General features: G+C 55.5%; 1 protein-coding gene across 1 annotated transcript in view; it reads right to left on the bottom strand.

Annotated features, from left to right (window-relative positions):
• Window positions 1-14,535, bottom strand: part of LOC133341487 (protein zwilch homolog) — a 44,147-nt gene extending 29,612 nt beyond the window's left edge. Inside the window, exons 1-9 of the mRNA XM_061550207.1 lie at window positions 13,791-14,535; window positions 11,185-11,224; window positions 9,743-10,083; window positions 9,208-9,458; window positions 8,348-8,427; window positions 8,073-8,243; window positions 7,314-7,385; window positions 6,426-6,519; window positions 1,882-1,915 (exon numbers count right to left, since the gene is read on the bottom strand). Coding sequence (XP_061406191.1) covers window positions 1,882-1,915; window positions 6,426-6,519; window positions 7,314-7,385; window positions 8,073-8,243; window positions 8,348-8,427; window positions 9,208-9,458; window positions 9,743-10,083; window positions 11,185-11,224; window positions 13,791-13,834 — 1,127 coding nt within the window. The 5' untranslated portion in view covers window positions 13,835-14,535. The remainder of the gene's footprint in view (window positions 1-1,881; window positions 1,916-6,425; window positions 6,520-7,313; window positions 7,386-8,072; window positions 8,244-8,347; window positions 8,428-9,207; window positions 9,459-9,742; window positions 10,084-11,184; window positions 11,225-13,790) is intronic.
• Window positions 14,536-15,699: the final 1,164 nt, after the last annotated feature.

The raw sequence follows: 15,699 nt of genomic DNA, 5'->3' as shown, positions 1-15,699 counted from the left end.
TGGTGCTGGCCATCCACCCTCTCGTGTGCCGCGTCGGCCTTCGGAGATGCTCGGCCTCAAAGGCTACACGGGGGTATTTGTGTGTAGGGCGGTGCGGGGATATGTGGGGATATGTGTGACCGTGTGTGTGTGTGGGGGAGTGTTAAGGATGAGGACAATGGAGCATAGTGTATTCGTGCGCGTGGGGTGGTGGTACGTGGTGTATGTGCGTAGGTGTATCTGATGTGTATATGGGCGAGTGCAGTGTGTACAGGTGTGTGGGGCGAAATGTTAACTACCTTGCCAGATATACAGGAGGTTATGGGTTAGATCCCGACGCTACGCATGTATACTTGGAGTTTGCATGTTTTCCCCGTGGTCGTGTTGATTTTCTCCAGGACCTCTGGGTTTTCCCTCCACATTTAGAATCAACATTTGGCTGCTATTAATGTCCACGTGACAAGCCACTTCGTTGAGCTGTCATTTGTGGCCAGGTCGCTTCTGAAAAAGAGTTACATAGCTCAGTGGGCCTTACCTGGAAAAATGTAAAATAGTAAATAATGGTAGTGTGGTCGGTGTTTGGTGGGTGAATGTGCATGTGTTGGGTGTGGTGTGTCAGTGTGGTGGGTGGGTGTGTTGTGTGACGGTGTGGTAGTTTATGTGGTGTGTTGGTGTGGTGGTGTGTATGGGGGGTGTGGTGGGTGGGCGTGTGGTGGTGTGGTGGTGTGGTGGTTTGTGTGGTGTGTTGGTGTGTATGGGGGGTGGAGAGATTGAGTGATGTGGTACAGGAGGACGTGGAGCTGAGTGGACTTGCCGATGACTGGTACCAGCGGTGTCAAGACCGGCCTCTGTGGAGGAGGCTCGTGAAGGACGCTACTGGGCAGTTGGAGGCAGTCGCCCTCCAACAACAACGGAGGGCGAAGGAGCGATGCTCACAACAATGAGCGGAGCGCCGGGTGGCTAAAGCACAGCAAGTTGGCACAGTAGGGGGCACAGGTGGTGTATCAGCCAGTCGTCTCAGTCAGTCGACCTGTGGCATCTGGGTCTGCCCCGTGACCTCCTGCCGGCGGGCGTTCGACACTTCATGTGGCCTCAAGGTGCGTGGTGACGTCACCGCCACTTAGTGGCGAATGGCGGTTGTTGTAATTGGGGGTGTGGTGGGTGTGTGGCGGGGTGTGTGGTGTGTCTGAGGGGTGTGATGGGTGGGTGTGTGGTGGCTTGATGGTGTGATGGTTTGTGTGGTGTGTCAGTGTGGTGCTGTGTGTGGTGGGTGGGTGTGTGGTGGTGTGTGTAGTGTGTCAGTGTGGTGCGTATGGTGGGTGGGTGTGTGGCATGACGGTGTGGTGGTGTGTGCGGTGGATGTGTGGTGGTGTGATTGTTTGTGTGGTGTGTCAGTGTGGTGCTATGTGTGGTGGATGTGGGGTTGTGTGATGGTTTGTGTGGTGTGTCAGTGTGGTGGGTGGGTGTGTGGCATGACGGTGTGGTGGTGTGTGTGGTGGTGTGATGGTTTGTGTGGTGTGTCAGTGTGGTGCTGTGTATGGTGGGCGGGTGTGTGGTGGTGTGTGTAGTGTGTCAGTGTGGTGCGTATGGTGGGTGGGTTTATGGCATGACGATGTGGTGGTGTGATGGTGTGATGGTTTGTGTGGTGTATCAGTGCAGTGTATCAGTGTTGTGCTGTGTATGGCGTGTGGGTGTGGTGGTGTGTGTGTGGCGTGACGGTGTGGTGGTGGTAGTGGTATGATGTGTGTGTGTGGCAAGTCATAGTAACTGCCCGTCGTTGTTTATGCTCCCCGAGGGGGTGGATGGGAGAGAGAGGGAAGGGGGTTCATTCCCCTGCCTCCGTCAAACTGGGTTCGGCCGGGAGAGACGTCACCGACGTCCCCCCGGCGCCCTGCGGCTCACCCACTTCGCCCACCGCTCTCTCCTCCGCGCTTCTCTGCTCGCGACGCCGACGGTGGAGTGGGAGGCACGGTCAGCCCCCCCCCCACTGACCGGCGCGCGAGCCTCTCGGCCGACGGCGTTGCTCGCAGCGACCACCCCGCGGTTGTGACCGTGAAGAAGGTCCCCCGTGTAGCCTACGCGGCAGGTGCCGTGGGCGAGCAGCGCGTACGAACTGTCGGCACGATGCGCCTACGAGGGGGTGGTTGTGTGCACAAGGCCACGCGCGCACCGGCCGCCTTTGTCTCCCCAGTGCCGATTGTTACACACGTCCGTCCCGTGAACTCCTGCCAGCGAACCCTCGGCGATTTACGTGCCCTCACAGTGCACCTAGTCTGGCACGAGCCCCGCGGCGACGTCACATGGTGGTTGTTGTGTGTGTGTGTAATTGGTGTGTGTACGCGCGTAATGGATGTGTGTTAATAGGTGGGTGTGCAGGTGCGTAATGGGTGTGTGTGTGTGTAGGTGGGTGTGTGTAATGGGCGTGTATGTACAAGAGGGTTTGTGCGGTGGTGCATTGGGTGTGTGTGTGTATAGATGGGTGTGTGCGTGTGTTCATAGGCTACATTGGATCTTTGTCTTCGTGTGAGGGTGTGTCATGGGTGTGTGTACAGAAGGGTGTATGTGTGTGTGTAGGTTGGTGCATGTGTAGAGGAGGGTGTGTGTGTGTGTGTAGGTCGTTGTGTGGGTATAGGAGGGTTTCTGTGTGTGTGTGTTTAGGTGGGTGTGTGTGCAGCCCATGGGCTTGTAATTACCAACACGCTGTTCTGGCATCAGCGCATCCACACATCATGAATGCATGCCGGGTCCAAACAAGAACATCTGCTGGACTACATAGTGACGGACCAGCGGATGCGAGCCCATGTCCTTGACACCAGGACCTAACCGTGGAGCTGATCTGCCCTCTGACCATCGACTAGTTATCTGTAAGATGCGCCTGCCATTCTTCCACGCCGTTGGTGGGTGTACACCCAGGACCCCATTCCAACCTAAGGTGGCCTGGTCTCAGTTAGCTGATGAAAGTTGCAAGCGAGAATTTCATCATCGCTTGCGGCTGGGGTCGGCATCGTCCCCCACTCCTCCTGATGTCGAGGGTAAATGGGCGAGGTTTAGGACTGTGACTCATACAGCTGCAATGGCTGCTTTGGGTACGCAGTTCAGACCTCCCCAGAGACCCTGGCTGACAGAGGAGGTGTTCAGAATGATTTAGAAAAAGCGACAGGCCCACTCTAATCATCTACAGCATCCCACGTCAGAGAATGAGGTGGCTTACCGCAGCCTTCGCTCGAAGGTTCGGACAGCCGTGAGGCGCTGCAAAGATGGGTGGTGGTCACGGGTTGCTGAGGAGATAGATTCTGCCTCAGTGGCCCGCGATCACAAATCACTATTCAACTCCATCAAAAAAATAACCTGCAGCGCCACACCTATTACCATTATTAGGGGAAAAAACGGTGATCCAATCTCCGACCCCCAGGAACAGGTTTGCAGATTTGCTGAGCATTTCTGAGGTCCTGGGGGGAGGGAAAATACCTCAGCCAGGAAAACATCATGGCACAAAGTGGGGTTGACCCTGCTGAGGCTGCGGTGCCTCAAATATTGGAACAAGTCACCCCCTATGAGTGGCTGGCTGAGGTGCCATCTGTTGAGGAAGTACTAAAGGCGATCCAGAGTCTGAGACCAGGAAAGGCACCGGGCAGAGATGATCTCCCAAGCGAAATGCTTAGGGAGGGTGGTGTTTGTGCATAAACTGCCCTACATTACATCATAACAGTCTGGACCACTGGACGGGTTCCGCAGGATTGGAAGGATGCCCTGGTAGTCCCCCTCTTTAAGAAGGGGAACTGCACAGACTGTAACAACTACAGGGGCATCTCACTCCTCAGTGTGCCGGGAAAGGTCCTGGCAAGGATTATTCAACATCGCCTTGCTAGGCACGCTGAGGAGAGGCTTGCGGAGCCCCAATGCGGTTTCAGGAAAGGGAGGTCCTGCACAGATGCTAAATTTTATGTCCGTCTGCTACAGCAGAGGTGTAGGGAATTCCAACAAGACCTACATCTCTGCTTTATTGACCTGGTCAAGGCCTAAGATACCATCAGTAGGCCTGGGCTCTGGGTTGTTCTTCGTGCTTTCGGAGTCCCTGACCCTCTGCTCACGATCATTAAGGACCTTCATGATGGTGAGCGGGCCCGGGTAAAACTACATGGCCGGGAGTCGGAGCCTTTCCCTGTACACCTTGGGGTGCGACAGGGATGTCCTCTGGCTCCCACATTATTTAACATCTATTTTGACCGCGTAGTTCGTGAAGCCTTCCATAGCTGTACCGGGGGAATTTCCATTTGGTACAGATATAATGGGAGGCTGATCGATGCCCGGGTGCGATCAAGGGATGGCTCCCTATTGGTCAATCACGTTATGTATGCCGATGATTTGGTAATAGCTGCTCATTCAGAAGAGGAGTTGGAGACGCTGCTGCTGAGACTGGAGCGTGCCACTAAGAGGTGGGGCCTTACCATCAGCCCCACCAAAACTAAGCACCTGCCTGGGTATTTTGTACCATCGGACACTCCACCCCCACAACTCCCAATTGGTGATGGGGCAGTTGTGGAGAGAGTGGAGAGTTTCCCATACCTGGGCAGTGTGCTTATGACCGGCTCCAGTTTATCAGCAGAGGTCTCACTCCGAATCAGTCGAGCGGCAATATCTTTTCATCGGTTGCGTAACGCTGTGTGGAAGCTACCTGGTCTGTCGCTCCGCACGAAGCTTCAGGTCTTCTCGGCCACGGTCATTCCCTCCCTTCTCTACGCTTGCGAAACGTGGACCCCCCTAGTGGAGCATCTTCGCCGGTTGGAAACATTTAGGCTGGCCTGCCTACGATCCATCCTGGGTTTAACCAGGCTGGATTGTGTGAGGAGCTCACAAGTCCTTGAAAGATCTGGGCAAAGTCCCATCAGTGAGCTCCTCCGGCAGGCAAGGCTGCGTTGGCTGGGTCATGTAGCCCGCATGCCCAGCCACCGCATGCCTAAACAGCTTTTGTTCGGCCGGATCGAGGGAGCTAGACGGGCGCGGCACGGGCTGGAGAAGAGATGGAGTGATGTGGTACAGGAGGACGTGGAGCTAAGTGGACTTGCCGATGACTGGTACCAGCGGTGTCAAGATCGGCCTCAGTGGAGGAGGCTCGTGAAGGACGCTACTGGGCAGTTGGAGGCAGTCGCCCTCCAACAACAACGGAGGGCGGAGGAGCGACGCTCACAACAACGAGCGGAGCGCCGGGTTGATAAAGCACAGCAAGTTGGTACAGTAGGGGGCACAGGTGGTGCATCAGCCAGTCATCTCGGTCATCTCGGTCAGTCGACCCGTGGCACCTGGGTCTGCCCCGTGACCTCCTGCCAGCGGGCGTTCGACACTTCACGTGGCCTCAAGGTGCACTTGGCCTGGCACAAGCATCGTGGTGACGTCACCGCCACTTAGTGGCGAATGGCGGTTGTTGTTGTTGTTGTGATGGGTGTAATGGATGTGCACGTGGACCTGACACCCGCACCCTCCCTGCCCTAACATCACTTGGGCAGGTGCAGGCCAGGCGCTGGGCCGTGACACCAGCGCCACCTCGCGGTGAGTGGCGGCTACTGGCGGGTGTGGTGATGGCAGAGGTGGCGGTGGTGTCGGTGATGATTGTGGTGGTGGAGGTTGTGGTGATGGCGGTTGTGGTGATGGCAGAGGTGGCGGTGGTGTCGGTGATGACTGTGGTGGTGGAGGTTGTGGTGGCAGTGGTGTCGGTGATGATTGTGGTGGTGGCGGTTGTGGTGATGGCGGTTGTGGTGATGGTGGTGGTGTCGGTGATGATTGTGGTGTTGGCGGTTGTGGTGGTGGCGGTTGTGGTGGTGGCGGTTGTGGTGATGGCGGTGGTGGCGGTGGTGTCGGTGATGATGGTGGCAGTTGTGGTGATGGCGGTGGTGGCGGTTGTGGTGATGGCAGTGGTGGCGGTAATAATGGTGGTGGTTGTAGTGATGGTGCTGATTTTGAAGCTCGTGTTATCAGCAGCAGTTGAGGTGTTGCTGTCGATGATTGGTGGTGTGGATGTTTAAAGCGATGGTGTCGGTGTTGTTAGTAGTGGTGGTGTTGTTGTTGACGTATATTAGCATAGGTGTTTTGTTGATCTATCGCTGCGTGATTATGTTGTTCGTGATGTTGCTTATAACGATGTTAGACATTGTTGTTATTGTTGTTGCTGATGACGATGTTAGTATTGTTGTTGTTGGCGATGTTAGTATTATGGCTGATGACGATGTTAGTATTGTTGTTGTTGGCGATGTTAGTATTGTTGTTGTTGTTGGCGATGTTAGTATTGTTATGGCTGATGACGATGTTAGTATTGTTGTTGTTGTTGGCGATGTTAGTATTGTTGTTGATGACGATGTTAGTATTGTTGTTATTGGCAATGTTAGTATTGTTGTTGTTGATGACGATGTAAGTATTGTTGTTGTTGACGATGTTAGTATTGTTGTATTGACCTTCGAGCAGCGAGCCCACGATTTCGCTCGCAGGCCGCGCCTCCAGCACCTCGGGCCACTCCATCTCCCCCGTGCGCAGGCCTCGCGCCAGGGCCTAGCCCACACACACACACAGGGGCACCCGCTCATAGGGGTCCTCACTCACAGGGGTACGCACACACAGGGGTACGCGCACACACAGGGGTCCTCACTCACAGGGTCCCTCACTCACAGGGGTACCGACGTATTGACGTCCTCGCTCACAGGGGTACCCACACACAATCACGCAGAGACTCGGACACACACATTCTCATACGTAGCACTGTGCTAACCACTGTGCCACCGCTCTCACACTGCCTCCCACAAAGATCCCCCGTATAGCCTTTAGCGGACTTTTGGGACGAGCGCTGTTAGCGAGTACCTATGAAGGCCGGGGTGTGTGATCAGCACCATGCCCAGTCACCTTTGTTTCCCGAGTATACGAGGTTTAAACACCGGCACCAGGTACTCATTTAACGCCGAGTTGACCTAGGGGAGGCTCGGGACCAGTTAAACTAATCGTCACTCGTGTTGGCCGCGAGCGGGAATCAAACTCGGGTCGCCGGGTTCGTAGCGCAGTGCGCTCCCCACTACGCTACCGAAGGCAAAGATCCCCGTGTAGCCTGAACAGACTCATGGGGCAAGTGCTGTTAGCGAGCATCCATGAAGGCCGGCACGGCGCACGAGCGGGCGATGTTCACACACCCCACCAGGTAACTCATTTGAGGCTGAGTCGATCTAGGGGAGACCCAGGACCGGTTCAGATAATCGTCACCGGTGTTGCGACCACGCTATAAATATTGTTGTTGTTGACGATGTTTGTATTGTTGTGAGTATTGTTGTTGTTGATGACCACCACCGCACACGCACCAGCAGGAAGTCGAGCTCGCGGTAGAGAGAGAAGGCCGGGCTCCGTGGGTCGCCGGGCTCCACGCGCAGAAGCTGCGCACCGCACACACACACAAAAGACAAAGATCCCACCCACCCCGTGTAGCCCACACAGGCTGTTGGGACAAGTGCTGCTCGCGCACCTACGTGGGGGTGGTGCGGCGAGCGCCTACGAGGGGGTGGTGTGACAAGGACCACGACGCCCGGCCGCCTTTGTCTCCCCAGTGCTGATGTTTAACACCCCGCACCAGGTACTCGTTTGAGTCCAACCCAACCAAATGGAAAAGGTTCAGATTAGAATCCGTCGCTGGTGTTGGCCGTGGGCAGGAATCAAGCTCTGGTTGCCGCTATACAAAGAAAAAGATGCCCCTTATAGCCCTAACAGACTGTAGGGGCAAGTGCTGTTAGCGAGCACCTGTGAAGGCCAGCACGGCACACGAGGGGGTGGGTGGCCAGCAACATGTCCAGCCACCTTTGTCTTCCCAGTGGCGATGTTTACACACTGCACCAGGGTACTCATTTGAGGCCGAGTCGACCTAGGGGAGGCCCAAGACCGGTTCAGATAATCGTCACTTGTGTTGGCCGTGAGCGAAATCGAAGTCGGGTCGCCGGATTCATGGCGCAGCGCGCTAACCGCTACACCACTCGCTCCCCACACACACAACCCAACGAGGCTGGGACGATGTCAACGCGCGACACAGCTTTACCAGGGCCTGGACCCTCACCGAGTCACCCACTCACCAGGGTCCCCGTAGCGTCGGCCGGCGGAGGCTGGCCCAGCTGGGCCACGCGGCTCCAGGTGAAGTCGAGCAGGAGGCTGCTCTGAGCCTCGGGCCCGGCCAGCGGCGCTGTCGAGTCCAGCGCGGAGTTGGCGCCAAATACATCGTAGCGCACGTACGCACGCGTCTTCACCTGCTCACGCGCACAGTCACAGGCGCGCAGTCGCGCGCATGCTCGTACACACGCGCAGTCACACGCGCACACATTCGGCGGTGCGGTGCGGCGTGGCTCCTCACCGCACTGGTGTGGTGCCTCTGCTTGTGGGCATCGCACAGCTTGTCCAGGGCGGGCAGTGCCACTCGGCGAGGTACGGGCCCTGCTCAAACACAAACACGTGAGTGTGGGCACGGGTTGTCTGTGTGGGCACGTGTTGTGCGCGTGGCCGCGACCGCTCCGTGCGGAGCAGCAGCGTGGCGATTAAATGCTACGAAGCTGGCGACCTGGGTTCGAATCACGGCCACAAACACCGGTGACGATTATCTGAACTGGTCCTGGGCCTCCCCTAGGTCGACTCAGCCTCATTTGAGTACCTTTGTGCAGTGTGTAAACATCGCCCACTAGGGAGACAAAAGCGGCCGGGCGTGGTGCTGGACACCCACCCCCTCGTGTGCTGTTCCGGCCTTCAGAGGTGCTCGCTAAAAGCACTTGCCCCTACAGTCTGTTACAGGCTATAGGTGTAATGTGTCACACATGTACACAAAGATGTAAACAAAGATGTCACACAGGAGTATCATACATAATCAACGTTTTTGGGTTTAGATCGCGTTATTTATAAATGTGTCGTAACCCTCCACCACCCGACACGGCCAATCAGTAAAAAAGTGTCACGTTGACAAAAGACAAATAGTTCACTGCTTTAGCCCACCGGTGTGTTGAAGCGTGAAACCACAACAATTTACAATTTTTGAGTAGCACGACGTTTCGCTGGTAATTGCATCCAGCATCATCGGGCAATTCGCCAGAATGGTGAGGCTCTGCTCTGGCTCCCAGTCTTAAATAGAGCAGCAGCAGGGTGACGTCATCATCAACTCATCATACGTCACACTTGAGTCACACTCACACACACACGTCACACACAGGCGTCACTACATCCCACCTTGGCACGTGGCCGTGTAGAGCGCGACTCCTCCGGCGCTACGCTGACCTTTGCCCTGAGCGTGACCCCTGGCTCGGCCCTTCGACCCCGGCGCCCCCAGGATGGGCACGGCCCCGAGCCAGCACGTCCCCTCGGGGTCTGCGGCATCACACGCCACCCACAGCGGCGGCAGGGCTCCCGCGGCGCCCTCGTGCACGCGGTCAGGGGGCCCGCAGGGACCCTGAGCCAGCATGTACCACGACACGAGCCGCCTGCGTGGCACAGGGGGCAGCAGGAACGGTGATGGCGATGACAACGTGTTTTTTATAAAAAAACATTTTTACTACTTTTATTAATTTTAATTTTTTACCTACGTGACTTTACCGAAAAAACCTAAGAAGATGACAACGTTGACGATGCGTTGTTAGCGAGGGCCTACGAAGGCCGGACCGGCACACGAGGGGGTGCCCAACGCCAAGCCCCGGCCGCCTCTGTCTCCCCGTTGGCGTGCCGATGTTGAGACGCCGTACGGGGTGCTCACACGCGCGGAACTCACCGCGCGACCGACAGCGGCAGGGCGAACGAGTCGGGGGCAGCCGGGCATTCCTGCTCCGACAGGCGACGGGGGCTGGGGAGGGGGCCGCCCCCCGGTGCGGGGCTCTCCAGCCCGGACGCGTTGTTGTCGTCGTTGTTGTCGTTGTTGTTGTCGTTGTTGTCGTCCCCGCCTGGACCCCCCGGCCCCCTGAACTTGGGGGGTCCGGCGTCCGGGTCCCGCTGCTCCTCCTGCGCGTTGCGTCTCTCGGCCAGCAGCACCGCTCGTCCTGCCGCATCGCCCACGAGGCTCAGCGGGTGAGACTCGTCGTCCACCACCACCAGCAGCCGCACGGTGACGTCGTCCTGCACCGGCACGGAGTGAGGCCCACACTCACCATGGACACTCACCACCACCACTCACCACCGCCACACGGTGACACCGACACTCACCAACACCATCACCACGGTGACACCGATACTTGCCACCACCACTCACCATCACCACACAGTGACACAGAGACTCACCACCACTCACCATCGCCACACAGTGACATAGAGACTCACCACCACTCACCATCGCCACACAGTGGCACAGAGACTCACCACCACTCACCATCGCCACACAGTGACACCGACACTCACCACCACTACTCACCACCACCACACGGTGACACCGACACTCACCACCACCACCACACGGTGACACCGATACTTGCCACCACCACTCACCATCACCACACGGTGCCACCACCACTCACCATCACCACTCACCACCGCCACAAGGTGACACCCACATTCACCACCACCACTCACCATCACCACAAGGTGACACCCACACTCACCACCACCACTCACCATCACCACACGGTGACACCGACACTCACCACCACCACTCACCACCGCCACACGGTGACACCGACACTCAACACCACCACTCACCATCACCACACGGTGACACCGACACTCACCACCACCACTCACCATCACCACACGGTGACACCGACACTCACCACCACCACTCACCACTGCCACACGGTGACACCGACACTCACCACCACCACTCACCATCACCACACGGTGACACCGATACTTGCCACCACCACTCACCACCACCACACGGTGACACCGACACTCACTAACACTATCACCCCACGGAGACACCAACACTCACCACCACCACTCGCCATCGCCACACTGTAACACCGACACTCACCACCACCACTTACCATCACCACGGTGACACCGCCACACAGTAACACCGACACTAACCACCACAACTCACCATCGCCACTACTCGGTGGAGTGACAGAGGTTGAGAAGCAAGCGCGTTACGGAATACAGTATGGCAATATAAAGACTGGCGGTGCAGTATCTCTACGCCGAGCTGCCTGCTCATGGTGGACACTTCCCAGGGTGGACACCGCTGGCATTTGAGCCCCGCTCGCCCGGCGAGGCGTTACTCACCTCAAACAATGTTGCTCTCTGTGGCTGCTCCTCACTGACCCTGGAAGCGGAACATCAGCATCTTAGGGGTCATCTCGGAGGAACTCATCACGTCACAGCAAACGGAGCACGTCAACACATCATCTCAACCACATCATCACATCATCTCAACCACATCACCGCATCGCCATGGATACTGAGACCCGGCCACGTGACACGCCGCGTCTGCTGCGAGTGAAGCGGTCGCAATGTTGTCGTGGTTGATACCGTGCACAACACCACCGCAGTATTCACCAGGGCGTCCTCTGGAATTCGAACCGTGAAACCCCTGCTGAGGCTGTAAGAGGGATCCAGGGACACCCGATTCGAGTTGATTTTGTGTAACCAGGTGGAGAGAACTCAAGGGACCGGGGTATTCAGAACTGTCGTCTCATTTGCAAGAGTGGGTGAGTATTTGGCTGCTATAAATTTCCACGTAATAATTATATCGCGGATTTTTTTAAAGGCTCTCAAAAGCGCTGTACAGGACACAGCAGCAGCAGACACTAAGCATAAAAATAATAAATATTTAAATAATTTTAAAAAACTATTAACTATACTAAACGTTTAATAAGCGGAAGCGTATAAATAGGTTTTAATAGGCATTTTTTTTAATGTCCAGACTTCGTTGAGCTATCATTTGTGGCCAGGTCGCTTCTACAGAAAGAGCTATCGATTATAGCAAAGTGGGCCTTAGCTGATAAAGTAAAACAAATGTTTATAGTTTAGTTTTTAGAATTAGTGGGTGTCAGTGAAATGTTGAGATAATTGAATGAGTGGGTGATTGAAATGGTGAGTGAGATGGTGAGTGGGTGAATGAGATGGTGGGTGAGATGGTGAGTGGGTGAGCAAGATGGTGAGTGAGGTGAGTGAGATGGTGAGTGGGTGAGTAAGCGAAATAGCGCTTGGGTGAGTGAGATGGTGAGTGGGTGAGTGAGCGAAATTGTGAGTGGGTGAGATGGTGAGTGGTGAGTGAGATGGTGAGTGAGTGAGATGGTGAGTGGGTGAGGTGGTGAGCGAGATGGTGAGTGGGTGAGATGGTGAGTGGTGAGTGAGATGGTGAGTGGGTGAGTGAGTGAGATGGTGAGTGGGTGAGTGAGATTGTCAGAGGGTGAGCGAGTGTGTGACATGGTGAACGAGATGGTGAGTGAGATGGTGAGTGAGTGAGATGGTGAACGAGATGGTGAGTGGGTGAGATGGTGAGTGGGTGAGTGAGGGAGATGGTGAGCGAGTGAGATGGTGAGCGAGATGATGAGTGGGTGGGTGAGATGGTGAGTGGGTGAGTAAGTGAGATTGTCAGTGGGTGAGCGAGTGTGTGTGAGATGGTGAGTGAAATGGTGAGCGAGTGGGTGAGTGAGCGAGTGGGTGAGTGAGATGGTGAACGAGATGGTGGGTGAGTGAGATGGTGAACGAGATGGTGGGTGAGTGAGATGGTACGTGGGTGAGTGAGATGGTGAGTGAGATGGTGAGCGAGTGAGATGGTGAACCAGATGGTGAGTGGGTGAGTGAAATGGTGAGCTAGTGGGTGAGTGAGTGAGATGGTGAGTGAGATGGTGAGTGAGATGGTGAGTGGGTGAGATGGTGAATGAGATGGTGAGTGAGATGGTGAGTAGGTGAGTGAGATGGTGAGCGAGTGAGATGGTGAACGAGATGGTGAGTGGGTGAGCGAGATTGTGCGTGGGTGAGTGAGATTGTCAGTGAGTGAGCGAGTGTGAGATGGTGAGTGAAAGTGATGAGCGAGTGGGTGAGTGAGATGGTGAGTGGGTGGAATGAGATGGTGAGTGAGATGGTGAGTGACATGGTGAGTGAGTGGGTGAGTGTGTAAGATGGTGAGTGGGTGAGTGGGTGAGTGAGATGGTGAGTGGGTGAGTGCGATGGTGAGTGAGATGGTGAGTGGGTGAGTTCAAGTTGATATTGCGTGACCAGGCGAGGACTCTAAGAGACCAGAACGAAGTTTCATTCGCATGAGCGAATGAAGCATACATATCAATCACAACAACAACAGTAAAACAGCAACTGCGTAGTCACATCAGAAACTGACTGTAAAAAATGTTTTACACAAACGTGAATAATCGATGATCGATAATTAATTCCCCTGTGGGAAATCATGCGGCTCGGGCAGATTCTGTTTACATCGATCACAGGTTCGTTTCATTCAGATGCTGTCTCCCCGACAGACCTGGTCTTCACCTGAGGACGGCTGCTTGCATTGTGGCCGAAACGTCGTGAGAATTATTTTATCATGTTTTATTTTTATTATTTGATTACTTCCCTTCTACGTGACTTTACCGAAAGAACCAAGACAGAGAATGTAATAGTTGAATTTTTATTATTTTATTACTTCCCTTCTACGTGACTTTACCGAAAGAACCAAGAATATGAATCCCTGCAGTCACGAAAGCTTTAAATCGAAATATTGACCTTAAGTCGACTTCAAGAGTGGATGTTAAATATCCCTTCTACGTGACTTTACCGAAAGAACCAAGAAGGTTCGTTAAATTGGAGGACTGCGATTGAGGCGTTCCACACTGCAGGGCCCCGTCCTTGCTAACGTGGAGTGGGCACCCGCCAGGTACATCGCCGCTCACCTGCGCAGGAACTCGCAGAAGACGGCTGCGTCCTCAAACGCCATGACTCCTGCAGCACTCTCTCCCCTCCTCCTCCTCACGTCTCTCTCCTCTCCTCCCCTCCTCACGTCTCTCTCCAGAGTCTCTGTACTCTCCCCAAGTCCAGCTCGGCTCTCCCCTGCGCTCGTCACTACCCCGGCTCTCCGCGGTCTCTGTGGCTCTCCCCGCCTCTCTAACCCTGTGGCTCTCTCTTCACTCTCCCCACCGCTCTCTCCACTCTCCCCGCGGCTCTCTCCCTGTGACTCTCCCCGCGTCTCTCTCCCCACGCTCTCCCTAGTCTCACTCCACTCTCCCTGTGACTCTCTCCACTCTCCCTGTGACTCTCCCCGCGTCTCTCTCCACTCTCCCCACGCTCTCTCTCGTCTCTCTCCACGCTCTCTCCACTCTCTCTCCACTCTCCCTGTGACTCTCCCCACGCTCTCCACTCCCCGTAACTTCGCGTTTCCCGCCAAGCGCCTCGTGAACTCAGCCGCGCTTTCGCGAGCGGGGCCTCGCACAGATTCGCGTTGCCATGGGAACGGTCATTTGCAGTCGGAATTGAACCGCAGCGCGGTTTCGTTTTCTCGCCGCTGCTAAGAAATAAAAGGACAATAGAGATATAAATAATTAAACAAATCCCGCGTCTCCTCATCGCAGCGCGAGCCGAGGGATTCCATCGATTTAATCACAGCTCACGCGCTCCGAGATCGATCATAAACACCGCGCGAATCGGCTCCGCTCCAAATATCCGCTACGTATGCCAGCGCTGGGTCCGGTATCTAACGATGAATCGATTCCCCGATTCGTGATCGATTACCTCATCCTCCCCGCACTGTGACCAGCGCGGTGAAGTATGGTCAAACAAACCCCCCCCCACCCATTCTTCGTATGGATGGACAACCCAGCGTTGGATTGACAGATAGGGATTATAAACGACTCGTTTATTGCAATAAACCTCACGATACTCATCGCGTGGAATCGCGAGTCGCCGATTCCAATGGTGTCGATTCACGCACCTCTTGCAGGGGGGGGGGGCAGTGTGGGGAGCGGTGTCCACACCCTGTCAACCAATAGGGGCCGTCCATGAATGACGTCACGCAATTTTAGACGCCATCGTCACGCGGCGTCACGAAAAGTTAGACCCCGCCCCTCAAATATGACGTCACAAAGGTCTGCACCCCCCCCACCCCCAAAAACATATTTCCATTTTGAAATAAAACATGCTTCAAATCGCTTTAAACTATTGTCATTGTAGTGCGTATTTAATGTGGCGCTGCACTCTGATGTTGTAGGAGTGTTGCTATAACAATTAGTGTTGCTTTAACAATTCTATATTTATTTAAAGTTGCGCATTTTTATGTGACGTCACATTTCTCAAACCCCCCACCCCCCCTCTCGTCACACATCGTCACAAATGTCTTACCCCCCTCCCCCCCCAGGTGCGTGACGTCATTTATGGACGGCCCCATACGGTGGCACATACCTTGTCAACCCATGCGGTGTCACATGCCCTGTCACGACCAATGGCGGAGTCAGGATTTTCAGGTAGAGGGGGCAACCCCTCCAGCAATGAAAACTGATAGAGGAGTTGTTACTGGTAGGAACCTCCTGGTTACACCAGCCCACAGGGGATTATTGTGTCCGTCGTGCAGGGAGGGGCTGGGTGGGGAGGGAGGGGCTGGGTGGGGAGGGGAGGGTGGGTGGGGAGGGGAGGGCGGGTGGGGAGGGGAGGGTGGGGAGGGACTGGGTGGGGAGGGTGGGGCTGGGTGGGGAGGGGCTGGGTGGGGAGGGAGGGGTGGGGCTGGGTCGGGAGGGGCTGGGTGGGGGTGGGAGGGGCTGGGTGGAAAGGATGGGGCTGTGTGGGGAGGGGCTGAGTGGGGAGGGGCTGGGT

This window comes from Lethenteron reissneri, chromosome 1, assembly GCF_015708825.2.
Source record: "Lethenteron reissneri isolate LAM-NWPU_2019-01 chromosome 1, ASM1570882v1, whole genome shotgun sequence".
NCBI classification, from domain to species: domain Eukaryota; kingdom Metazoa; phylum Chordata; class Hyperoartia; order Petromyzontiformes; family Petromyzontidae; genus Lethenteron; species Lethenteron reissneri.
Note: the sequence above shows the minus strand (reverse complement) of the source record. Positions and strands in the feature narration are given on the sequence as shown.